The sequence below is a fragment of the Scleropages formosus genome, chromosome 2 (genome assembly GCF_900964775.1).
Source record: "Scleropages formosus chromosome 2, fSclFor1.1, whole genome shotgun sequence".
Classification (NCBI taxonomy): Eukaryota; Metazoa; Chordata; class Actinopteri; order Osteoglossiformes; family Osteoglossidae; genus Scleropages; species Scleropages formosus.
Window position 1 is genome coordinate 12,309,073 of NC_041807.1, and position 27,719 is coordinate 12,336,791.

General features: G+C 42.3%; 2 protein-coding genes across 3 annotated transcripts; one reads left to right on the forward strand and one right to left on the reverse strand.

Moving 5' to 3' along the window:
• The first annotated feature begins 927 nt into the window (after positions 1 to 927).
• LOC108931622 (inter-alpha-trypsin inhibitor heavy chain H5-like) lies at positions 928 to 13,120 on the forward strand. Of its 2 annotated transcripts, XM_018747521.1 has the most exons (14): positions 928 to 1,216; positions 1,300 to 1,344; positions 2,478 to 2,641; positions 3,782 to 3,892; positions 4,333 to 4,595; positions 4,832 to 5,001; positions 5,251 to 5,367; positions 6,242 to 6,413; positions 6,742 to 7,051; positions 7,664 to 8,211; positions 8,627 to 8,680; positions 9,065 to 9,181; positions 9,546 to 9,923; positions 10,158 to 13,120. In XM_018747521.1, the coding sequence occupies exons 1-14, from the start codon at positions 1,109 to 1,111 to the stop codon at positions 12,791 to 12,793; spliced, it is 5,193 nt and encodes a 1,730-aa protein (XP_018603037.1). In that variant the 5' UTR covers positions 928 to 1,108; the 3' UTR covers positions 12,794 to 13,120. The 2 variants fall into 2 exon arrangements, with proteins under 2 accessions (XP_018603037.1, XP_018603038.1); XM_018747522.1 differs by lacking the exons at positions 928 to 1,216; positions 1,300 to 1,344; positions 2,478 to 2,641; positions 4,333 to 4,595 and having other exon boundaries at positions 3,869 to 3,892.
• A 468-nt stretch (positions 13,121 to 13,588) lies between these two features.
• On the reverse strand, positions 13,589 to 26,522 carry tmem110l (transmembrane protein 110, like). Its single transcript, XM_018747524.1, has 8 exons — positions 25,840 to 26,522; positions 23,847 to 23,895; positions 23,231 to 23,326; positions 22,806 to 22,927; positions 17,199 to 17,311; positions 16,915 to 16,998; positions 16,401 to 16,529; positions 13,589 to 14,642 (listed from the first exon to the last, which is right to left on the reverse strand). The coding sequence occupies exons 1-8, from the start codon at positions 25,970 to 25,972 to the stop codon at positions 14,517 to 14,519; spliced, it is 852 nt and encodes a 283-aa protein (XP_018603040.1). The 5' UTR covers positions 25,973 to 26,522; the 3' UTR covers positions 13,589 to 14,516.
• Between the last annotated feature and the right edge of the window lie 1,197 nt (positions 26,523 to 27,719).

Here is a 27,719-nt window from a genome sequence, read left to right on the forward strand (position 1 = left end):
TGTGGTGGGAAGAGCTAACCTTAAAGATCAAATCCCGTTTTGAGATCTTCGAGGTGCTGCCATTCTCTACATTTCTGCTGTATCTCCAAACTTTTTCAAGCACAGGAAAAGGTAATTCAGGAGGAATTGAGACCCAGAAGCTTGGATGCTGTTTCATGTTTATTTTCTGCTTTCACATAATTCAGCTTTAAATGAGGTCATCACTTTGTCAGGTTTGCTGACCCGGAGAAAACAGTAATGCGGACGATGATCCAGTTTATTGTATTATTCTAGAGTGGATCGCATATTTTGTAGATAACATTTATCTGAAGTAAGGTTTGAACGCATCAAACGCACCTGGTTTATAGAAATGACCTAGAACATAATGCATGGTTTATATTACGAGTCAAAGGTACATTAACAGTAAAATAACGTAATGGACCTTATTGTTTTCAAAAGGTGTTAAGAGTTTTTTTTAAATTTAGGAGCAGGAGTATGAAGCCTAGGCTAATGATGATGATCGTCTGAGTTGCACTCAAATTTTACTTCCAAATATTAGGTGTCATTAAATAACACCGTAATGACTCTTAAACGCTTATACATTACGTTAATAATGAGTTATTTGGTTTTGGATACGTTGCATAGCGTTCCTGTTATATACGTGGACAGTGTGTGGCAGGATGTTTTACTCATTATTCTTCGTGACTTGTTGTTTGAGCTCCACAGTTCGGCTGTCGGAGGAGCGCAGGCTGCAGGTTGATGATCGCAATTGTGACCAGAAATGTGAGGAACGCGAACGGCAGTTATGTCGCTCGTACAACTCCTCACCTGCGGAATGCAGCCGATTAACACGCACTTTCGCATGAGGCGGCTGCTCGCTGAGTAACAACAGTGCGTGTGTTCACGGCGAGGACTTAGTTTTGCTGACGTGAAAACCATCGCTTTCGGCTCTTTCGCGGTGCGGAGCTAGAGCGCGAGGCGCTAAGGGCGCGCGGGGTGGGCGTGCCGCCGCTGCTGCAAGCGTGCTCGGTCTCGCGCACTCGGCGTGACACTTCGCTCCACATCCAGCCTCGCACTCTGGCTGCGGACGGTCGCCTTGCTTTGTTCCCCGCCGCGAAAAGGACCACAGATGCGCCTGTACTTCCTGCTGTGCTTCGGGCCGCTGGTGTGGGGTCAGCAGACAGACAGCGCTGCTCAGGATGATCATGATGTCCTCTCGGCCCTGGCCGTGGACATTGTACGTTTTTTGCGCTTCTTGGCTCTCGAACGCGGTGAAGGTATGGACTCAATCGCTTGACCTGCTTTCTTTGTTTACCTCAGGCTCCTCGCCGACTTTCGAGGCAGGTCAGAGACTTACTCAGTAAGGTACGTTTCCCTCGCATCCTTTTACCGCGTTTTTTTTTTTTTTTTTTCTTTCTTTTTCATATTTAGCCCCCTTGGCATGCGTTGCGGCGCCCTATTGCTTCAGGGCTGTGCTCCGGTCGGCTTGTAAAGCCCAGCAAACGTTACACGTACCAAGTGTTCTGGAAAAATCCTTATTCTCACCATATTTTTAACGTTTAGTTCTGACACAACTTCTCAGCTATTGAGGGTTAAAAATCACTAGCAGTAGCGCTCAATGCACAGGGGACAAAAAGTTAAGACGAAGTTAAGACTAGATGTAGCCCGTTTTTGAATATTACCAAATAGAAATAGAAAGCTATGGTCTCTAGTCTTCGAGGTGTGTTTCCTACAGCCATCCTATCCCATCCCATCGTGCTTAGAGCTGTTGCCTTTGGACCCAAAAGTTCTAGGTTCGAATCTAACCTGTGGCTGTAGTATCCTTGAGTAGGTTACTTACCCTAAACTTCTCCAGTAAAAATTACCCAGTTGTACAAATGAGCAAGTAGTTATAGGTAGATTAATACTGTAAGTCACTTTGGAGAAAAACATCAGCTAAATGTGTAAAAGAACATTTATTCATTTAGCAGATGCTTTTGTCCAAAGCGATATACATCGCAGCAAAAGTACAATTTATACATTACATTAAGAGAAAGAGACATAGCTGCAGACATATGATTCAAGTAAGCCTAGTTTGTTACCTACCACTTGCTGCACTGAGGTTCATCGTTCAAGTAGGTGCATAGACAAATCCTGATACCCTCCTACCATTTTTTAAAAAAATATTAAAATACACAAGCAAGCAAATACAATGCCAGAGTAGTGGCTGATAAAAGGCTTTATTTGGTGATGCTCATGAAGTTACAGTGCATGAACATTTACACCGTACATGAGCTGGAGAGATCTTGGGCGAAATGGGTCCGGAAAAGGTGAGCTTTCAGACCCTTCTTGAATGTAGACAGTGTTTCCACAGTACTTTAAAATTTGGGTTCAATGTACTGCATATTCTGTACAAAATTAATAGAAATACAGAATCGGTATATATTTATGTACTCAAGCTATGTCCGCTGGATGGTGAGGAAATTGGAGCACTAACTGTGGCGTCTGCCACTCTGCAGGAAACTAAAGCGCTCATCCAGGAACTGTCTGTGAAGACCACCATTATCTCACGCTATGCCTTCACAGCCGTGTCCTGCACCATGTTCAACAGGCAATCTGTTGCCACAAAGGGAGTCTTCCAGATGCAGATCCCCGCCAGTGCATTCGTCTCCAACTTTACCATGTGAGCGAGACCCTGTAATTCAGTGATGGTATGATTACTTCATCCTATCAGAGCAGGTGAAATCACTGATTTATCTGAAGCCTTTATCAGAAGTAATTTACAAATTTTAACCATTTATCCAGCTGGATATTCTTACTAGGACAAGTACCTTGGTTAAGGGTACTACAACAGGACTGCGTATTTTAACTGGGAACCTTCATTTTACAAGTCTTGGGCTCTGACTGATACAGCACTTACTGGCCCAGAACTTGTACCAAGATAGTACATAATTTATGCTTCTAACCATGATGATGAGAATACAAAATTTTAAACAATCACTGTCTCCCTGACAATTTCCATCCATCCATCCATCCATCATCAATAATTCAGTGCAGAGTTGTGGTGGTCTGGAGCCTATCCTGGAAGCATACAACATACGGCAGGGTATATTTTGGACAGGAGTCCAGTCCATCACAGGGCAATCATACACATAAATTGACTTATGCATACACACATAAAGGCACGTTTGCCTGAAACAAGTCTTTGGGGGTCTGGTAGAAAACCAAAGCACCCAGAGAAAACCTGCATGGAGAACATACAAATGCACTGACTGAACCAGCTTCGAGCCCACTTGCAAATCCAGAACCCAAAAACCGTCAGGCCACCATGCTACCCTATATTCATGATATAAACTTTAAGTACCATAAATTGCAAATGCAGTATATTATAGCCTTATTTGAAATACATTGTATTGACAGCTACACAGTTCCTGGTGTGGGGATATCAAGTGGCTTAAAATGCACTTGAAGCCACACAACAGACAGTAGCAGAGCTCTTAGATCATCAGAGCAATGGGAGGAGCTTAAGTGGCAGAAGAAGGTCAGTGAAGAGTGCTAAATTGGGTCTTCTGTGTGCTACTTCAGCACTCAAAAAAAATTCAAAGGCACAAAACAGTGTTACCTAATTTTTCACTTTGTTCTTGTGTATTTTCTGTATTTGGACAGTTTCCAAAGCAAAACTGTATGTAATACAGGGCAGATATTCAAAGTTCTTAAAAGGTGAATCTTGTCAGTGATTGGATTTTCTGGTGACACTGGAGTCAGACTCAATCACATGACGTGTAAGCTGGGATGTGAAGACACCTCCTTCTGTTGGCTACAGGATTATTGCAGGGCGAGTCTACCCCAGTCAGATCAAAGCCAAGGAAAAGAAGGCAAAGCAGCAGAATGGGAGCAGCAGTCAAACCCTGAAAGAGGATCAAGAAGGAAGGGGGTACTGCAGTCAGATGATTTCTTGTACCTTCTCCATTTTTTGTATATTTGTCACAATTTAATATAAATCACCTTTATATATCTGTTAGGTAAGTCACATATTAACCATATTTCATAATGTAGCCATCCACCCTTCTTCTCCCTTTACCTTTGACTCAATTATTTAGGCCAGTAGGCTACCCTGTTTACAAAATGTGAAACTGGCATTTCAAACTATATCATACTCTGTACAAAACTCCTGGGCCATAGAGAAAAATTCCATGTTTTAAAGCCTTTCAGATTTCAGTATCCACAACAAAGCGTGGTTATTTGGGGCAGATATAACATCTTTTCTTCAAATGATTGGAAAAATATGTTATGAATTTTTAGGAAATGCAGCAGCCAGGAAAGGGCTCCTCCTAGTAATGATGTCACTGCGATGATGTCACTTGCATTTTCCAGCAGTGAACGTGAGGTGGAGACGTTTCGAGCAACAGCCATGGTCCCTGGGCGGAATAGGGCCGTGTTCCTGCTCACGTATGAGGAGCTACTCACAAGGAGGCATGGCCTATATGAACATGTGACCAGTGTGCGTCCCCTTCAGCTTGTGGGGAGGCTGTCTGTCCATGTCATCATTGTAGAGCAGTCACAGATCACACACTTGGAGGTGCTTCCACTACGTAATGGCCGGACTCCCACCAACAGCAGCATGGCTGGCACCCAGGGTATGGCCCCAGGGTGTAGTAAAGCATAGGAGTGAGGTGTGCAGACAGAGCAAGTGTCAAAATACAAGTGTGTGATTCTGTAGTAGCCATGATTAGAATCAACAAATTAAAAGATATATTTCTTCCTGTATCTTCACACCTTCCTGTACAGTTTTTAGTAATCAGTTCTTAAATCTAGTAAGAATTCCTAACTCCATATTTTGTTTAATACTCAAATATGTTCCCATCCCTACCAGGTAAAGTCATGCCTCCAATTTCAACAGTGATCCAACAGAATAAGACCTTCTGCAATATCTCCTTCAGCCCCAACATTGAGCAGCAGGCCACAATTGCAACCAATGGCATCCTAGGAGACTTTATTGTTCAGTATGATGTTGAGAGAGACCTGGGGATTGGAGAAATACAGGTACGTACAGAAATTTTTGTTCAGCATTAGAAGCTCCATCCACAGTCCACTTTCAAGAAAATGTATCAATACTCCGAGTTTGAGCAAAAGCACACTAAGAAACCAGCCGTGCAAGTATAAGTTTGGAAGGGGTCTTGAAACCAAACACTGTCTATCCACTAAAAAAAGGGGATAACAGGAGTAAAGTTAAGAGCCTGATTAATGTAAAAAAAAAAAAAATTCACTAATGTTTTCCAATCTTTTTTTTAGGTCTTGAATGGACATTTTGTGCATTACTTCGCTCCGAAGGATCTTCCTGTGGTCCCAAAGAATGTAGTTTTTGTGATTGACACCAGTGCATCCATGATGGGAACAAAAATGAGACAGGTGGGACATAACCGTGATAGATTGTTAGCCTTTCGGAGCTCTACCGAGAAATTCTGTGTACAAAAGAAGCCATAGCCAGGAGAACACAGAGAGATAAGAAATGAGAGCATGCAAGAGCTCCCCACCCTAAGAGCTGTGTTCACGTTCCCCTGAGTGACCGTGCTGTTGTGTAAAAGGGAGTTCCCTCCTTTCTGTCGTTATAAATACTGTCTGTGCTGGACTTCCACTGGGCCCAATTTTACAACATTATCATTAATCCAAGTATAATCTCCCTAAAAGGCTGAAGGAATGGAAACCTTGGATGCATAATACCAACCCCTCATGCTAATGAACCCTATCACAGCAGAAAACAGAACAACAGGGCTTTGATATCTGCATGGTGGGACTGTCAGACCAGGACCCTGACATTCAGATCACAACCCAATGCCAACAGTGATTCTGCGTTCTTTTCAGTTTCTCTCCCCTTCCAATCTGTGGTGTCAAAAAATGCATATGGAATTTTATTTCTATCACTGTAGGTTGGGCCTTCATGGCCATCAAGGTCGACAAGCCAGTGCATTGTCATTCCATTAGTGTTAAGTGACTTGGCTTCCAAGTGATTTTTTTTTTCAGTCTTGTATCTGTGAGTGTGAGCTCTCTTCTATCTGAAAAAAAAGAGCCTCGCTGGTTTATGTCAGTGCTGATGTGGACTTTTCCATGAGTCTTGCCAGCAGAGATTTGATGATGCATCTATGTATAGAATATTGCACTTTGAGCACACATATTCAGGCCATAAACTTTCATTTAACATGTAATTATCACATAAGTTTTCAGTACAATGTTAAGCTTCTTCTGAATGCCATCGTTCTTCTTTACTATCTCTCACCCATGTTAGACAAAGGAAGCCCTCTTCACTATCCTGAGGGACCTTCGACCAAATGACCACTTCAACTTTGTGAGCTTCTCCAGTCGGATGAAGGTGTGGCAGCCTGACAAGCTCGTGCCAGTCACTCCAAACAACATCCGAGATGCCAAGAAGTTCATCTATCTGCTCTCTCCCTCTGGAGGTGTGGACTACATCTTAAAACAGAATGAAATTTTATAATTTTAGTCCAGTAACAGATTTGCAAAGCAAATATTTTTACTGGATTTTGTTATTTTGTTATGGTGCACCTTGTCAGTTATGCACATAATATGTGGTACACTTAAGTTCTAAGACTGTCCCCCTGTGACATTGCTGTGTGGTTACCATAGATATGTTATACCATTACATGTAACAGAAATGCGTCAATGGCTTGCAGCTACAGCAGTGTTAGATGACTGACTGTAGCAAATAAAAATTAAACTGTTTTAAAGCATTTTTGTAAAAACAAAAAAATTACTTGCTCTCTCCAGCTACGAATATCAACTTGGCCATAAAAACAGGGTCCTCATTACTAAGCAGCCATCTCTCCAGCGAAGACCTGCATCACAACAGTGTATCGCTACTCATCTTCTTAACGGATGGACGGCCCACCGTAGATGAAGTTAGGCCTTCCAGGATCCTCAGTAATGCCCGGTCGGCGGTGCAGGAGCAGTTCTGTGTCTTCACCGTTGGCTTAGGTGACGATGTAGACTACCATCTGCTCGAGCGGCTGGCACTTGAAAACTGTGGAACGATGCGACGTATTCCAGAGGAGGCAGATGCCAGTGCCATGCTCAAGGGGTATGTTCTCTCCTCTAATGCCACTCAATAACTGCCCCTCTGTTTCCACTTTGGGCAGATAGGTCACAAGACTTCATCAGTAGCAACCATTTTGTGTTGCCATCAAAAATCAAGGTACAGTGCAGTGTATCCTTGTGATAACAGCTATACAGTCATGTAGCCATGGGTACACACTCTCTGTCTGTGGCTTTCTTGTACTGACATGGTTTTTAAATAGCACTCAATTATGACGGGGCTCCGTTCTGATAGTCTTGTCATAGTCTACTTCCATAAGAATATATAAACAATTCAGATGCACGAATGGTACGTGTATAATAGGGATTTATATTTTTTACTATTTCACAAATTATTCATGTTACTATACAGTTATGCTACTAACATAAAATAATATACAGTACAGAATTATAACTATTTTTATGCTGCACTATTATTGTCTCATTCATTTCTCAATCTGTTTCTTTCCATTGTCATTCACAGAATACTCACGTTTTCATTTCCTAGCCATTGTAAAAAAATGACTTGAATAGAACCACAGACTAAATATTCTGTAAATAAAATATTTGGCCCTTTTAGTTTCATCCCTAACATGAGGCTTTGTTCTTTCCCTGACAGCTTCTATGATGAGATTGGCACACCGCTCCTGTCAGACATTCGGTTTGCGTATAGCGAGGACGCCGTGGAATATGTCACCGAGCACCTATTCAGCCACTACTTCAATGGCTCGGAGATTGTGATTGCGGGAAAACTGACCAATCAGAGTGCAGAGTCCTTGCATGTACAGGTGACAGCTAGTAACAGCAATAGGAGTGTGCTGCTGGAGTCGGACGTGATGCTGCGGGAGCGTGAGCAAGAGACAAAGCAACACATGGAGGCAGCTGGCCTTGGGCCCCTTGGTGATGGATATACAGAGCGGGTGTTTGGCTTCCTGAGTGTCAAGGACAGCCTGAAGTCAGTTCTCCGCAGCCAGAGCAGCCGAGAAAGGGAGGAGTCCACTCAACAGGCCACTAACCTGTCACTCAGCTTCAATTTCTTCACCCCAGTGACCACCATGGCTGTGGAAACACCCATTGTGCAGGTACATGAGGAAACATCAGACAGAACTACTGTTCCATCGGCAGAAACACCCACCCAGAGCCCCCTCAGTGATGCTACGTCATTAGGTGAGTGTTCAGCCATTATCCAGTCACTAGCTAAGATTTGTACACAGAGAAAATAATTGAGACCAGTTTATATTTTTTTAAATTAGGTTAAAAAATTGCAGCCTTCCCTTGGAAGCACACACACACACATTTTCAGAATCACTTGTCCCAGATGGGGTCGCGGGGAACCAGAGCCTACCCGGCAACACAGGGCGTAAGGCCGGAGGGGGAGGGGACACACCCAGGACGGGACGCCAGTCCGCCGCAAGGCACCCCAAGCGGGACTCGAACCCCAGACCCACCTGAGAGCAGGACCCGGTCCAACCCACTGCGCCACCGCTCCCCCCCCCCCTTGGAAGCATTCAGTAGTTATCTTCAGTTTGTCTGTTGCACCAGTTTTCTTAAATCCTCTAATACTGGCATTGTGCTTTTCTAGGCAACGCTGTAAAGAAACCCACTGAGAAATTGATCAAAATCTCCAAGACTTCAGGTGAATTTTAAATGTTCTCTTTTTCATATTCTAGATAGAAGAAAATAGTATCTTCACAACACGCTTATCTAGGGTCAAGTAGTTCAGGAAGATCATCCAGATACAGCTGGTTTTTCCTTAAACTAAAAAAAAGATTTTCGGTAAAGAATCTATGCACTGTGTGATAATCAAAAACAAGGATTAATTTGTCTCTGGAAGGTCAGCACTTCTAAGTTTATGTGGATGGAGTTCAAGACAGTAACATGTATAAGGATACATTTAGCATCCCACCTGGTACGCACATTCAGAGCACTCTGAATCCTGAATCATCTTCCTAATCTGAGCGTACTTCTGTCCAGTGAATGGTGTCTGCAATTGCTCACCTTGCATGATTTAACTCCTCAGCGGATGGTGATCCCCACTTTGTGGTGGAATTCCCTCTCAGCAAGCTGACAATGTGCTTCAACATCAATGGAGAGCCAGGACATATATTAAGGCTAGTGTCTGACCACGAGTACTCGGGTGAGGAGTTGCTTTCACAAAGAATTATGATTTCCAGCTTGCACTACTTCTGTAAATTAAAGATCAGGTTCTCAGTAGTTGCATAACATCCTCTTCAGTGAGTGGTGAGCACGTAAATAGTTATAAGGCATAAAATGTTAGTTAAGGCGCTGCCTTATTTAATATTAGTTTTTGCTATTTCTGCTTGCTTCATGAATGTTTGAGATACCTTGATGCTCTTGCTAAAACTCATAAATCTTAAAATAATTTATCCAGAAGAATTATCAAAATACCTTGTAAGCTAAAGAGGTCAAAGTCAGAATGTATGTGACGCTCTTAAAGATTTTATGAGCCTTTTCAGTGAACCCATCTGGCTGTGTTCCAGGGGTGACAGTGAATGGTATGCTGATTGGGGCACCAGCACCATCTGGGGCCCACAAACAACAACGGACCTACTTCAGCACCATTGCTGTGGTGGTGGACCGGCCCAGGCATGCCTATATAGAGGTCACACCACATAAAGTCATCTTGGATGGTACAGAGCGACTGGTGCTGTCCAGTAATACCACAGTTACAAAGGAAATTAAAGGGCTGTCACTGACTATCATGGAACGATCTAATGTTACCATCACTATCCAGGGAACCATCACTTTTGTGATTTTAATTCACTTGTACAAGAACCCAGCTCCATTCCAACGGGATCATTTGGGCTTCTACATCTCAAACAGCAAAGGCCTGTCGGAAAATTGTCATGGATTACTAGGTGTGTATTTTTATGATCTATGGAATGTGAAACAAGATCGCAGAAGTAGTCAGACCATGGTCTGTGACCAGAGAGTAGCTTGGTGGAAGTTTACACTATAGGTGTTAGTTACTGAACAAGAACTTTCCCTGAATTGTTTCAATCTGAAATTTCCTAGTTTATTTATGATTTGTCTCGGAAAAGTGTTTTTTTTTTTTCCTATAATGTAATTCTGACATCAGCTTCTCTTTTCAGGCCAATTTTTGTATCAGGAGGTGAGCCTCACACAGATGTCTGAAAATGTTTCATATCCCATTAAAAATACAGACCCTAAAGCTCCAACAAGGACTTCCCCATCTGAGATGCCAAAAAATAACACTTTGGGTCTTCCAAAGTCCGAAAATGTCAGACGTCAGAGTAAAATTGCACAGGAAATAATTCCTACAAGGACTGCCCAACTCAATTCCATAACAATAACTTTGCAATCTGAACTCCCAAAAAATACCACACATCTGGAGCTCCCAACAAACTTCACACAGGCCAACGTCCTAACAAAAACAAAACAGCATGATACCATTACAAAGACCAAACAGACTGTTTCTAAAAAGGCTGTGCAACTCATTGTCCCAACAAAAACCTCACGCTTTAAGCGTGAGACAAGACCAACTACAGGCGCATCAAATGTCACTGAGCACCAGAGATTTGAAAATGTGACACAGGCCAAGGTGTCAAAAGGAATAATGCAACCCAAGATAACTGAAATTTTCCAGTCTAATATTCAGAAAAACATCCAAAATCCTAACATTTCAAGAAACATCACACAACCTGACATTGCAATGGAGACCTCACCCTCGAGTGTTCTGACAGATACTACGCAGCCCATAATTCAGAAATGGAACACAGAATCTGATGTTCCAGCAAAGACCATGCAGTCCAAGATTCTGACAAAGACCATGGAGCAAAAAGTTCTAACAGAAAGCACAGAGCCCAGGATCTTGACAAAGACTACTCATCCTGAGATTCCAAATGACAGACAAGTCAATATTCTGACAAATAGTACACAGCCTAGTCTTCCAAAGAGTGTACAGTTCAATGTTGAGACAAAGAGTAAGAATATTCCAAAAAAGAGCATACAGCCTGATGCTCAGACAAAGAACACTCAACTCAAGATTCTGAAAAAAAGTGTGCTGCCCACAGTTCTGAAAAACGACACACAGTCCGATGTTCCAAAGACCATGAAGCCAAGTGTTCCAACAAAGAGCATGCAGCCCAGTGATATGACAAAAATTACGCTGCCCACCTATCAAAAAAATAATACATGGTCTGATATTCCAAAAGAAAACATGCAGTCCAAAGATCTGACACAGAACATACAGACAAATGTCTCCAAAAAGACCCCAGCGCTCAACATTCTGACAAAGACTACACAACCCATGGTTCTGAAAAACAACACACAGTCTGAGGTTCCAACAAAGACCATGCAGCCCAGTATTCCGACAAAGAGTATGCAGCTCAATGTTCCAATGAAGACTACGCAATTCAACATTCTTGCAAGGACTATGCAGCCCACATTTCTGAATAACACACAGTCCAATGTTCCAACAAAGACTATGGAACTCAACATTCCAAAAAACAACATGCAGTCTGATGTTCCAGCTAGAACCATACAGCCCAAGGATCTAACACAGAACATGCAGGAAAATGGCTCAAAAAAGATCTCAGAACTCAACCTTCTGGCAAAGACAACACAGCCCACGGTTCTAAAAAACAAACAGCCAGATGTTGCAAAAAAAACCATGCAGCCCAAAGATCTGATGCAGAACATGCAGACTAATGTCTCCCAAAAGACATTACAAAAGCTCAACATTCTGCCAAAGACTGTGGTTCTGATAAACACCACACAGTTCAACGTTTCAGCAAAGATAACAAAACCCACTGTTCTGGTAAAGAACACAGTCTCCAATGCTCCAAAAAATTCCAGTGTTCAGGCAAAGACTATGCAACCCATGGTTCTGAAAAATAACACACAGCCTAATGTTCTAAAGACCACACACCCAAAATTTCCGAAAAAAAGCATGCAGCCCAGTCTTGAAGCAAAGATCACGCAGCACAGTGTTCTGGTGACAAATACCGTGCAGCACAGCATTCTAAATAAGAATGTACAGCCTTTGGTTCACAAAAACACAGAGTCTGATATTCAAACAAAGAGTACTCAGCCCAGTTTTCCAAAAAAGAGTGCAGAGTCTAGTGTTCAGACAAAGAACAAACATCCAAATGTTTTAATAAACAGTGTACAGGTCAGAATTTTGAGCAACAACACACAGACCAATGTTTCAACAAACAACATGCAGTCTACTATTGCAAATGATATTCTGCATCCCAAGGTTCAAAGAAATGCCACAAAGTCAGAGGTTTCAACAATTACTGTGCATCCCAGGGTTTCAAGAAACACTACAGAACCTGAGGCTCAGCAAAATTGTGAAACTATTCAGCATATGGATCCATTAAACATCACAAGGGCCAAAGCATTACTAGCCCCTATGGAAAATGTGCAGCCAGAGAGTGTGGAGCCCAATGTCACACAATACAAGGTTCTGATGAAGTCTACACAGTCTGACTTCCTAGTAAATGTCTCATTGCCCAGAGTGGCCATAGTGCCTGCTATCACAGAGCATGCTGTCCAGCCTCTCCTCTTCCCTAGCCTGAAGATCAAGGGGCGAATAATTTCTGTGACACAGAAAACCAGGAAAATCTATGGTGGAAAAGAAATGGTGGAGTGCTGGTTTGTAAAAAACAGTGCTACCAAACTCATTGATGGTCAATATGAAGACTATGTGGTACCACACCTTTCTGACACAAATGATAAACCCCATGGAAGCAACAGAGCCTAAAATTCAACGTCTCAGAATTCCTGGATGTATTTTTTTAGCCCTTTAGATCTGATCCAGTTCCAGATTCTGTTTGTGAGAAAGGTTTTTGTGTATGTATTCTCAATTTATCACACAATTTAACTTTTTATATAAAAAACATACTTTATGATGCACAAGTAAACTTCTTTAGGTCAGCATTCATTGTTACCGCCTTTCTAGATAGTGGTAGCAATAAACATATTACAAGTGAAAGTATCTTACTTTACCTGAGTTATTACTGTAAAGCAGAATATTCCCCTTTGAATTGTCAGGGAATATTGATTACTTAAAGATTTAGAAACTAACAAACATAAATATATAAGCTTTACCCTTTAGGTTCAACTGAATATAAATGTATTCCACACGAATGGTAAATACTCATTTATAAACTGCAAAGTGTTTTATTAATGACAAAGGGGTAACACTCGTAAACAATAAATATACTGTCATAAACATGGCACTTTGATGTTGTGTTATACTTTACATAATAAAAAAAAGCTGTAACATCTGCTTAGAATTTATTTGCTCTTTGGTTTATACTCAAATATAAACATTTTAATGAGACAAATATGTTTTAACCGGACTGCTTGACACATTATTTACATGACTGGGACTAAAGAAATATAAATGCGAAGGATACTTGCAGACACTTGCCAGCTGCCCAATATCTCTGATGGACTTACTGTGCTTTTTATCAGCTTTACGTGCTGGGACTAGCTGCACTTTACACCACAGAATGAAGAACAGCTGAAACTTATGTTGAACTCAACAGTGATTCTCCTACAGGGATAACAGAAGCCATTCTTATTTGGGTAGCCAAAGCATGAACATAGCAAAAAAACCCTCTATTGGCTCTCAATATTTTATTTCATTTTCTCATCAACTTCATGCTCCAGCATCCCCTAGGCACTAACTAGTGTTCAGCATGCTCATTATCTGACATGTTTTGACATCACATCTTAGAATGAGAAAACTACAGCAAGAGATCGTGCTGCATATTGCAAGTGTGCAGATAAGTGGCATTACCCTAATAACCGAATCGGGGAGCTAACATTATGGCTGACTACAGTCTGGAAAATGGCCTAAAAATTATTTTAGTATCCTTCCCTGGAAGATGGAAGGGGCCAACCAACAGGTGGAGTGAATCTCTTCTCACTGTAACAGAACACTAAGTTTATTCTAGGAGGGATTTTCACCCTAAGACAGCTGGAAAACAAAGCAGCTGTATTTCCAGCCAAGAGCTTTGGCAATTAGAGATGAAAAGTGATGTTCCCCACCTTCCTTACAGCTGAATGGTTTTGGCTCCCTAATGTAAAATGTTCCTCAGTTTAAATTCAGTTCTGTTAATGCTTTTAAGGAACACGGTCAGACATGGCAAAGACCTACAGAACAACATCATACTGAGATTAAGAAAAGAAAACTTCTGGCCTAGGAACCAGTAGCATTAAAGCCATCAGTGAACTCATAAATACAAATAATCCAAAAAGAACTTCTAAAGGGTCCCAGGAAAAGGACAAACTGACCACAGAGCAAGTATAGGCGTATAACAGTGAACAAGAATAGAAAAGGCTGAATTAGTTATTCTCCAGCTGTGCACATCCAGACTTTGCGTGGTGACAATCTTTGTGATGGGCTTCGATGGAGTCATCTTTCATCAAAGCTCCAGAGTGTTGTTCAGCAGCAATTGACTGCTCCAGGTGGGAAACTATGCTGTTACCCATCCTGGAATTTTGCTGCCCCCTGGAAGGGTGTGAGGAGACCCTGGTTTCAGCTTGTCTTGTTCCCCTTCTGAGGCCTCAAGGTCCACATCTGGGTCAGCTGCCAGCAGCACCTACATCAATACAGATACAAGCATCATGCATGATATATTTGCACAAGTCATTTACCCAACAAAAATTCCTTGCCCATGCCAGCTCTGAGATCAGCCAAGCAGCAGCTGGACCATGTGCCCACTAGAGTCAATTACACTAACGATCTTCACAAAACACATTCCTCTACAAATGTCAAAGAACCTGGGGAGTGTCACTTCACACAAAGACCTGAAGCCAGATCACTCATGTCCCTGATCTCTGAACAACCCCGAGACGTCATCACATGGAAACATCCTTCAAATGTCACTTTTATAGGGGAGAATAAATGGTTTGGTTTGTTCCTCTCTGGCAACACACCAGGCTTGAGGAGGGAGAGAATGAACCCGCTGTTAAACAGCCTATACTCAAATGGGCTGCTTCGGCACACTTAGTCACCGCAGTTGGAAACACTGTTTTCTCCGATGTGAAGAATTCTGAGAAACTATTCCAGTCACAATAGAGGATAATTGGAGAAAATGACAATACCATGGCTCCATAACAGATGAGCTACAAAGTTTTGAATAAAAACATCTTTCAGATTATTTGAGTTGCATTTTCTTTACTTACCTCATTTGTAGAAAAATAATTGGCTGTCTGATAATAACTAGCCACCTGTGTTTACCCTCTCAGTCGATAGGAGGCAGTAAGTCACACTCAAGCAGTGAGAGACGACCTTCACTCAGTTCCACAGTGTTTACAGCTTGAATCTGGTGTTCATGGGTGTCTCTGATAAAGGAGCTGACGAATTTTGCACATTTATGAGATGAGTAAGTCAGTAACTAGGACTGAATATTAGTTTCTGGACACAATATTTTTATTTTCAATAATTTTGGAAACAGTTTTAACTCATAACTAATTAAAAATAATAAAAAGTCTGAATAATTCAATGTATCCATATGCAAGGTTTTAAGAAAACACAGACAGGAAATCTGTATTATTAAGGTTTTGCTGACTATGATTTAAAGGTAAAAGTTTCTTTAAATTATTAACAAAAATCATAAACAGACTTCAGATCCCAAATGTGTTTATAAACTGAGGTGCCAGTGAACTGCTAGAGAATTGACTTATGTTGCTCTGTCGGTTGGACAGCTGTACACAATCATGTAAGCTTGGAATAAATTCAGTTGTACTTGAGTAAATTAAATCTATAAACCAGCAATTTTATACATCTGTAGGCAACCACCAAGGACACGAGTGACTCAGGTCCCAGGTGGAGATCCATTATGGAGACAGAACCCTTCGGGGATGACCAAGGAAGAAGGTCTAGGGTTGGAAGCCAGAAGGGAGGTGTTCCCCATTTACCTCTGCTCTCCCCTAAAGAACGTGAATCACACTGTACCACATACCATAGCCTACTTAATGATAGCAGGTGCAGAGCAAGAAAATTATATGAAGCAGCTGCAAGAGCAGAGTAAAACTCCATCCCTCGTGAACACAAGGAGTTCCACAAATGAATTCTATGCTGTTGTTAAAAACCCAGAGTTACTGCTTCTCTATTTCCACATCATTCGTTGTTCACACAGCTGGAATAGAGCTGGCACTCAGCTCATCAGATGATGTCATTGTTAGTCTTTGTTGATCACCCCACCCTGTCCACTACAAGTTTCCTTAGTAACTAAATGTTTTATGAGAGGACAAAGGGAGTTCCATAAATTATATTAAAATGTTCTGTTTCACATTTGTAAACAAAGTGGTCAGCAGCACCAATTTCTCACTGAAGACAATTTTTTTTCTCTCACCTGTGACTCCTCGCTTGACAATGGTGATGATTCCCCCTGTTTCCCAGTGTCACAAGACCCTTTGATGGTTGCCAGGCTCTTGTTATACTTCCGCATCATCAGGCTGTCAACCACCCAGAACATGATAGCCTGAGAAAACACAGAGGATACTGATGGCAGCCACCCAGAAGAGAGCTTATCTAATTGTCCTCAACAGGCCCATTATGCTGATTATATAATACAGCATTGCAACTTTCCAGGATTGTCCTGCAATGCATGTGAAGTGGGTCCACCGTGTTACCATCTGTACAATATTTCCCTGAGCACTGTTGAATTTGACATTCCAGCACATATTTATACGTAAATACACGAATACACAGATATTCAGACAGAAGACATCAGCCTTCATTTACGTTTATTCATTTAACAGATGCTTTTCTCCAAAGTGACGCACATCTCTGAGAATAATACAAAACGTGCATTACTCCAACAGATGGAGAGATCTGCCACACTATACACAAGCACGCAGACTCACATTGACGAAAAAAGGCACAATAAGCATGACCAGGGCTAGCTCCAGCTGAGGGTTGGGAATGTAGTCCAGCAGAACCTTTTGAACCTGCAGCACAGGTATGGTTGCACTTACAACAAATACTAACAAATGACAATGAAACATAACTATGACTATATTTGCTGTTGTTATTAATAATACAATAATTTTCATTGTATATAATAATAATAATAATTCCTTAATAATAATCTTCCGCGTTATCTTTTCTAAGTAAGTGAAGGCAAAATCCATGCATTGAGAGTACTTACTTCAGTCCATCCTGGAATGAGCAGAACCAAACTGACTACAGTCTTCTCAAGGACCATGATGAGCAAGTACACTACACACTGGGCAACCCATGCGGTTGCTTGTGGAGGGTCACCTGGAAAGAGAAAACTCATCATAACTCTAACTGCACACTAGTCAAAGTCCTACCCTTTTTAACTTGACCTTTTTGTTGATGAAAACACACTACACTTGGCTGTCGCATGGCCAGGATCAATGATGACCATTTAAATGCTAGCTCAGCTCTAAGAACCAACAATTTTAATCTGTTCATCCCCATAACAATTCTAAAAAAAACATTGCATATGTCTCCCTCCAAGCATGACAAGAAATGTTATAATTTATAATTATATCATAAATACATTTTGGTACAACGTGCTCTCAGAAAGGTAAAAGAGCTAAAGAAGGAGCCAAGGAACACTAATTAATTCATGGTCTGCAGTGCAGAACTGTTGGGACACACACATCCAAATAAATTGATGTTTCTGCTTCTAGTCATACCAGTTCACGATCCAACGAATAGATTGCACCACGGACAAAAGATATTTGACAAAACGAATGATGTTTTTGTTAGATGGCAAAGCTAGATGCTGTCAACGGTAAACTGAAGAAGCCTTTGTTTCTATAGCAACAATTGACAAAGACAAGACTTACATTGACAGGCTTAATATAATATTCCTGCTATGAAGAATTCGGAATATCACAAGCAGAGTCAATAGCTATTCTGGAGCGAAAAGTTGAGCTGAATTGAGTTGAATGTGGACAAGCTGAAAAAACAACAAGTGGCCTAATAAACTAACAACTGTGGGAATACCTGAGAATGCGGAAAAGAATATTTGATTCAATTTCTGCACAAAAATGGACCATCCTGGGTTAGTCTGCCAGCTGTTTCTCCTGCAGTTGGAAGAAAATTTTGCCTGCAGATACCCTGCTAGTTCACTTGACCCAAACACAACATTCATAAGTGTGCGGTTGGTTCTCAGCTTACACACACCTCAAGGTTACTTTAGTCACTTTTACCATTGAGTCTCACACACACACACACACACACACACACACACACACACACACACACACACACACACACACACATACACATTTTCAGAACCGCTCGTCCCATACGGGGTCACGGGGAACCGGAGCCCAACCCGGCAACACAGGGCGTAAGGCTGGAGGGGGAGGGGACACACCCAGGACGGGACACCAGTCCGCCGCAAGGCACCCCAAGCGGGACTCGAACCCCAGACCCACCGGAGAGCAGGACTGCGGTCCAACCCACTGCGCCCCCCTCTGAACCCATGTTCTCTCGCACCACGCAGGCACTGTGAGACAGCAGCGCTACTTGCTGTGCCACCATGCCACCCATTCCATTGAGTCTCAATAAATAAAAGTTGATTAGCACAAACATCCCTACATTTACTCATAGGTGATACTCTGTAAAATCCACAGACAAAGATATCCATCCATTGTCAACAACCACTTGTCTCTAGCGGGGTCGCGGCAAGCCAGAGTCCTACCCGGCAACACAGGGCGTAGAGCTGAGGGGGGAGGAAACACACCCAGAACTGGATGCCAGTCCCTCGCTAGGCACCCCAGGCAGGGATCGAACCCCAGACCTGCCACACAGTGGGTACCGGCTGAGCCTTCCGTGCCACTGCACCCACCAGACAAAGATATAATAAATTTAAAAAAACACTCTGAAAACTCTTCATCCATCCAACCATTATCAATAGCTGTTTGCTCAGTGTAGGGTCAGCATCCTTAGTGTACCCAGGAAGCACAGGTTGCAAGACAGGGTATACCCTGGACATGGGAAATGTGTGTATCCTAAAAAATGTGGAACTTGAATGTCTGTAACACAAGAAAGCAGGGTGCTGGTCTGACTTCTGTGCTTTTCTGAAAAGGAACAATGACAAGAAGGGCAGTGAAGACACACAGGACTGCCTTTTGAAGACCCATCTCCAATTTGCACATCGATGTCCTACAAAGACAACAGTAATTCAACGTTGTGTCAGAGCTTTAACCCAGCACAACATGCGGCACATGTTTCCCTATACTGCCCAGCTCAGATGTTTATACGAGAGGAATATTCGTCTTATTTGCAATGTTGTCCTTTACCCATTCCTACATATGCATATTTTACTAAAGCAATGTGTTTTCGGTGACAGACCCAAAGATTTAAAGTTATTGCTGGTCCAGTCTGATAAGTTTAGTCTCCAAGTGCTTTCCTGTTCTCAGAAACCCTTACTGATGTGGACCTACAGAAATTCCCACATATCAGGTTTTTACACTCATTCCTCTATTTTTTGACCTTTCAAATGTTTCCTTGTTGAACACCGTTTAAATCCAACAGACATTTTTTGTGGCGAAGACATAGTCATGTTTTCACATATTTTACTGATATCTAGTTGATGCGAATGAAATCGATTTAACACTGAAAATAAGGGCTTCCCCAATGGCTGTATTCCAGTTGAGAGGGGTCTAATTAGAGTTATTTCTAAAGGGAAAAAATAATCTGTTTCCAGTCAAAAAAAGTCCCCTTAAGTTGAATATCAAAATAAAAGCAAAAATTTACTTTTATGCATCACAACAATGTCAACTTTTTTGGCAATATTTGTAACAAAAATTATTATTCCTACCCTGCCTTTTAGTATGATTCAAACGGCAGTAACAATTACTTGTTAATAGTTTATGTCTAAAAAATTAGTATTAAGCAGGTAAGATAGTTGTCAGGGCCTTGGACTGAAAGCATCTATCCATCCATTTTCAGTAACCGCTTGTCCTGCTCGGGCTTGCAAAAATCTACAGCCTATACTGGAATCACTGGCTGCAAAGGCAGATGGAGTTTATACCCTTGAAGGGACACACACACATACTCACTCACCCTTGACTGAGAGCAACAGGGTTTAAATCATGCTCCTGCTGTAATGCCAAAAAGACAATTTCTTTGCATGGGTTCAGTGAAAATTACCCTGCTGTGTAAATGAATACATAATTGTAAGCTGGAGAGTAGGACCGCAGCAAAATGAATTATGTAATAATAATAATAATAATAATAACAACAAGTCTGCTGTTTGAGCTGCAATTTTATATTTACCTTAATTGGTTGTTGGGTATTTTCCTTGAAGTGCAGACAACTGCACATCAACTTGGAGCCAAAAGGAATGACAGAGGTTTATAATAAGATGCAGCATATCACTGACGAGCTCAGAAATGATAGATGTAGAAGGCAAAGAATCATTGTTCGTCTTCTCCCTCCTTCTTTTCTACCTGCTCCACTTTTTGGAAAAACGTAAGGCAAGGCATCGTTTACCGCTCACAATCGCTACCTGGTGGTACATCGGGTGATGCACTTGAAAAAGTATGCCAGCCTAAATACATCCCTTAAAAGCTCATGTCAGCAAATTTAGGTACTTGAAAGTTTACACACTGGGGACCAACTGTACTTTATTTGCCCTACTGAAAAAAAAAACAGGAAACTAACCTCTAATTTAAAGTTAGGTCCACATCATAACGTATATTTTAGGTCTTTATATGCAAATAATAAATATCGATATTTATTTATCGTACATGTCTAAGCAATGCATATACATGAGCTGTGTCTCCTGCACAGAAACCAGTATTATTGGTAGGCCATGCAGGTTCGTTTCTAGACGTGAACGTTTATCAAAACGCAGTTATGACCGCAGCCCCTAAATGAGCATTAATGAACATGGTCTAAACATGGCGCAGTCATAAAACTCAGCTATCGTTGACCACATACGGTGTTAACCGAGCAATGATTGTACTTAGTTTACATTTAAATTTATTCATTTAGCAGACGCTTTTGTCAAAGGCGATGTACAACTCAGTAAAAGTACAACTTATGCATTACATTAGGAGAAAGAGACATAGTTGCAGACGTGTGACTCAAGTAAACCTAGTCTGTTACCTACCACTTGCTGCACCGAGGTTCATCGTTCGAGTAGGTGCATAAAAACACAGGATAGACAAATCCTGATACCCTCCTACCAATTTTTTTTTCTTTTAAATAAGATACACAAGCAAGCAAAAACATTGCCTGAGTAGTGGCTGAATAAAGGCTTTAGTAATGCTCATGAAGTTACGGTGCATGAACATTTACACCATACATGAGCTGGAGAGATCTTGGGCAAAATGGGTCCAGAAAAGGTGAGTTTTCAGACCCTTATTGAATGTAGGAATGTAGACAGAGTTGCAGCAGTTCTGAGTGAGAGGGGAAGGTCGTTCCATCACAACGGAGCAAGAACTGAGAACCTCCGTACTTTACTTTTCGTGCGCGGGACTACCAAGCGAGCAGAAGTAGATGAGCAAAGGGGTCTAACTGGGGTGTAGCGGCTGATCAAGACCTGTAAATAGCTGGGAGCAGTCCTACTGATGCATTTGTAGACAATAACCAGGGTCTTGAATTTGATTCGAGCAGCTATAGAAAGCCAGTGCAGAGAAATGAGAAGAGGAGATACGTGGGAACGCTTTGGAAAATCAAACACAACTCGTGCAGCAGCGTTTTGTAGTTTGTTATGGAACAAGTGAGATTGTATTAATGAACTTCTGGAAGGGATATATGTCTCCATTTAGAGCCTTTTTTAACAGAGAGGAGCCCAATGAGCACCATTTGAACCCCACTTTCACACTAGTAGTCATTGTTTCCATAGTAATGTAAAGACCAGTACACTAGCTTAATCAAAAAATAGCCAGACTTACACCACTGAGGGACCCTATAGACACCAAATGTGAATCTCTGTTCCTGAATGCCTGACACACACCATTATTCCATTCCATTACACCATTAACAAGTAATAAAACACTTGCAGTGCAAGGATAATTACCGCATAATGCGCAAAGATGCAACTGTACTGAATAATAAGCCTGCTGTTTCTTATTCTTATTAAAAAGAGTATATTTTGATCTGCTGTATTATGAATAAATATTATGTATTATTATGATCTGCTGTAGCAGTTTTTCATTGTATGGGACCCCCGTTATGTGAGGGCAGAGTGTATTTTTGTGCACAGCGCCCTCTGGTGGTATTACCGTGAGCATCTCACACGAACACAGTGAATACAATCAGAATTTAAAGAAAATGTCTAAGGGACGAGCGTTCATCTGGATTGCAACAATGTGACTTAACCCATTTCATAGAAATTTATTATCACTTAAAGACCCTAAGTATGTGTTTAACAAAGGAAAAACTGCTTTATGCTGAATGTAAACAGGAAACATGGTGGCACAGTGAGTTGCGTTGCCTGGGTGGTACGAGAGGACATGAGTTTGCTCCCTGTTCAGTCTGTGTGGAGTTTGTAAGTTCTGCCCATGTCTGCTCTGGTTTCCTACCACAGTCCAAAGACATGCTGTTCAGGTTCATCCATGGTGTGTGAGTGACACAGACAGTGTGCTCCACTGATGTATGGATGAGTGACCCATTGTAAGTAGTGTATCTAGCAGTGTAAGTCACCTTGGTGAATAAGTTGAGTGGGCTCATAACACTACATAGAGTTCACTGGAAGTTGCTTTGAAGAAAAGCATCTGCTAAATGAATAAATGTAATTGAAATATAGAGCACCAATTCTCACCATATTCTCCAAAGGTGAGCAGCGTGAACTGTTTGGACGCCACCACTTTGGATACGGCCTTGACCGCTACCCATATCACCAGCATTCCCAGTGTTGCATCAAGCAGGAAGTTCATGAGGTACCTTTACAAGATGACAGAGAGTGAGGTTTCACACCTCAACCAGACACACAATCCATTTCACACAAGACAGCAAACGTAATCAATTAAAAAGCCATGAGTGGCTTCACATTTTTGCACAATTTATACAACATTCCGAAATGGCAACATCCATCATTTATCTTTCATAGGAGTACAACAATTCCCTGCTGTGGATAAACAGATGTTCTCCCTGGGTCTGTGGCTTGGGGAACGGAGCCAGACCAGTATTCTATCAGTCCTGAGTGTGAAATGTAGGCAGCAAGTGCTAGATGAAGGTCTCACTTACAGAGAGCAGGGGTCTTCTATTGTAAGAGTGGACAGGAAGACGTTGGCAAAATGGATGAAGAGCGCACCAATTGCCTGCTTTGATGTATCATAAAACCTGAAACAAAACAGCCCAAAAATCACAAGGTTAAATACACACACACACACACACACACATTTTCAGAACCGCTTGTCCCATACAGGGTCACGGGGAACCGGAGCCTACCCGGCAACACAGGGCGTAAGGCCGGAGGGGGAGGGGACGCACCCAGGATGGGACGCCAGTCCGTCACAAGGCACCCCAAGCGGGACTCGAACCCCAGACCCACCAGAGAGCAGGACCCGGTCCAACCTACTGCGCCACCGCGCCCCCATACAAGGTTAAATATGTATTTAAAAATAACATTTTTTTGAGTACAATCATAATAATGAGCTTTGCTTAGATGATCAATCTCCTTTAGATTCAGTGCTTCCACTTCATATAAACTAAACTAGATTTTAAAAGCCTTCATTAAACACAAGAACAAATTTTCTAATCTACAAAAAAAATCCATATAGAATATTTTTTAGCTTTATCAGTTTTATAGAATATTATTATACAGTGAGATTATTATGGGAAATACAGAAAGAGATCTCACCAGATTCTCCATGGTCGTCTGATTGAAGCAGGTTCACGGAATCTTTTCACTGCCAAACAACCACACAAAGCTTAGTCAATGCAAAGGCTTTAATTTTTGGTCCGCAATTCATTTTCTTCTGAAAAGCCAACACCACCACTTCCATAAAAACATGTTTCAAATGTTAAATGCTTCAAAACAAAAGAGAACGTAATCTTATGAATACTAATACACAATACCAAAAGAAAAATGAAATTACAAATTTACATCTAGAACACAAATCTCACTATATAGCATATGCTATATACAGCGTGTGTGTGTGGGTGTGTGTGTGTGTGCGCGCGCGTATAACCAATTCACTTGGTAGATATTGTTTTTAGGATGCTTGGTTTTAAACTGGGGGGCATGGTGGTGCAGCGGGCTTGTCCAGGGCCTGCTCTCTGGTGTGTCTGGGGTTTGAATCCTGCTTGGTGTGCCTTGTGATGGACTGGCATCCCATCCTGGCTGTGTCCCCTCCCCCTTCAGCCTTGCACCCTGTGTTACCAGGTCAGGCTCCAGTTTGCCGCGACCCCACTCGAGACAAGCAGCTTCTCTGTGTGTGTGTGTGTGTGTGTGTGTGTGTGTGTGTGTGTGTGGTGTACACCATCCCTGGGTTTCAAGGGTACAAGACAAACTAACTGACTTACGAGGCTAAAACATCTAAAAATTACTCCTAAACAAAGATCTGTAGGACTCCCAGCTGTTGAGTTGACATTTCACACCATGAAGTGGAGTAATACCACATGTGAAAAGGCTACCAAGTATATAATAGTAAAAGCTGTTCCAAAATATGTGACTGATGTCCTAATCTGTCCAAGACAGCACTGATGTTGAAGCTCTCTCTTTCTGCTAATGTAATGCAAACATTATATTTTCTATAAGGTGTAAGTCGCTTTGGAGAAAAGCATTTGCTAAATGAATACATGTAAAATGTAAATAGAAATGATGGAATCAGGACAAAAAGTAGGGAGTCAGTTTCATATGACAGAATAAAAGAGTGAATTCCTCAGTTCTGCCGACCGCACTCACTAAAAAAAAAGAATCCGATTCAGGTTTTTAGATTACAAAATAAAATGGCTTGGGGAGGTAGTGTGTGCAGTGTTTCATGCAGCATTTCACAAATGTGCACCACTGTTCCGTAACCTGCGGGATCCCCCTGATTGAGACTGATACTTTCCAAATAATTAAATACTCTTATCTTCAGTAATGCCATAATCAGTTATAGCTACTGAAGGGAAAATACAGTATATCCAAAAAATAACTGCATCGTGCTCTGAGCATCTAAATAAAAATAGCTTCGCAGTCATCTGATGGAGAACAGCAGATGAAACAAGTCTCAGTCTGTTCTCCTGAGAAACTCTGGAGGGAAAAAAAGTGTTTCGTCGTGTGATTATACAAATTCTGCATCTTTCATTTTTTTCAAGCAAACCAATTAATAACAGCAAACCCTCACACTGAGGACTTTGCTGACGTCAATCAAAAACGCCCAAGTGACCCCCCCCCCAAAAAAAGGGTCTCTGGAGGTCAGAACACGTGTACATGAAGCCCACGGACCTCACGCTGTTGAGCAGGTTGGGCAGGCATAGCACGATCGAGGGCTGAGGTTGTTTTGCGGAGCGACCTTATGATTCCCGTTTATTATGACGTCATAGGCATAACATGGGGGAGGGGCGGGGACATCCCCCTCCCAAAAAAAATGTGTGTATAACTTCGTTAACTACTGTATTATTTTAGCTCTCCCCAGTGCCCGTGTCAGAAGTTGCTTGCTACGCCACTGTTTTAAACTTTCCCCTTCGACTGTTGTTTTCTGCCGAGGACAAACTGCACACGCGGCCACGTGTCAGCGCGCCGGTGCCTTTAACACCGCGTTTGCAGCGTCCTCTCGAACGCGCGAGAAGTTTGGCATCTTTTCATGCGCCTGCCAGGTGAGAACCGCTCCGGAAGGTGGGTCGCCTTTACTTCGTATGATACTCACGCATTAAAGTGCTGAAGGCGACCAGAGCCAGTAGCGCCTGGATGAGCACTCCGAAGTCATCGAGCAGCGCCCCGCTCCCGCATCCCTGAGAATCCGCCTTCGTCACATCGCTCACGTTTGCCACCGGGGCCATCCTGCTGCCAACACACACACCCCCCCAAACCCTTGGCCGAAAGCCCCACGCTTTGTATCTTCAGTCGTCCATCGCGAACACACACCGATGACGTGCTCAAGCGGCGAACAAAGGGAGAACTCCTCTGGATCCTCCGCGCATCCAAACTCACTTTCTTCCCACGGTGTCCCGGGAAGAAAAGCGCGGCGCGCGGCTTCCGTGGCGGCTGATGCTGCCTCCAGCTCGGGACACCGTTTCCATGAGGCGCTCCGAGCAACTGGGCAGGAATTTGAGGAAAGGACACCAGTTTCGCGCGAGGCTCCGCCGGAGCCGGGACTTGTCCTGCACGACTCCGCGATGCGCGCGTGGAGTGTGACGTCACCTCCTGCTCCCTGAATTCCCTCAGTGGAATCGGAGCAGCCGAGGGAGCCCGACTGCTTTTCCTCATTGTCTTCGAGCCCCTCCACGAGTCCCGGGTTCGAATCCTACTCCCGTTCCACTATCGGCTGAGTGATTTACAGTAACGATGTGCTGCCGTGGGTAAATGCTGAACATTAATTTTCAAATTGAAATTCCCCTCGAAGAAGCTATCAACTAACAGTCATTTGTGTTTCAATCAAGGGACATATAATGATAGTAGTGTCGTTATACTACTAGTATAGAGACTATTGTATAGTGATGTGATTTTCTGATGTAAGACTTGTATTTTTTTAAATCTATGATTGCAAAACTCATATGATTGTGTTTAATGTTGTGCTGCTGTAGTGTTGCTATAGTGACTGAAGCTGATTTAAGCAGTGACATAACTTGTCAGACATGGGGGGAGGGCACAAAGAATAGATGAAAATGCCTCATAGAGTTACACACAAATACTGGGGTGGGGGACATGTTGCTTTTACTTGAACATTGGAGGAACACGTGGACCCTTGTTGCTCCAGGAGATCAGCACAGCACTAAATAAAATGAAGCACGCCCACATGCATAGGCCTAAAAAGGGGGCATGTCCCTCATATGTTGAAGCAAGCCATGGGTGCCCTCCCCCCAACTATTTGTGTTCAACTCCACCGAGTAATAGTCAAGCAAGGATAGATGATGTTTTAGTGACCACGTGTAGTTGCGGATTTTTTTTTGGTCTCGGAACCCAGTAATAACAGGAAGAGATAAGTTGCTCTAGTGTAGTCACATCCCCGCACCGACTTCCTGTTTACACCTCTCCACCACTGCTGTCTCGAGTATGAAAGGTGACACTGGAGAACGTGCGCCTTCTTAGCCTTACACCAAGTTACAGCATATAGTAGTGTGTTCCTAAGTGTATCAGTGCAGCACAAGTGTCTTTACCTATGATGTACCATAGCATGAGTGGGATTTGAACCAATAACTTTTCAATTGTAGGACAACAGCTCTAACCATTATGACACCTTCCACCCTCCTGAGAGGTTTTCGAAAGAAAGCGACACCCCCCTCGATCTGCCCCATATTTCTCAGAGCCGCACACAGTGAAACTTTTAGTCGATGATCTCACAACGCCTGGAATGAACTGAAAGGTTGTGCGTGTTCTTCTTTCCACCACAATATATTAGAAGTGAAAACAAAAGAAAACAGCAGAACTGAAAGAAACAAAGGGGGAAAAGGTGATCTAGTTCAAAGTGTAAGAATGTCCTACATGTGTGTTTGAAAGAGATAAAGGCCGCTCAGAGTGCACTTGGTGCGATACACTCATGTGACGGACGTTGCCTTCTTATCAACTTTGTCGGCTTATTTCCTCTGT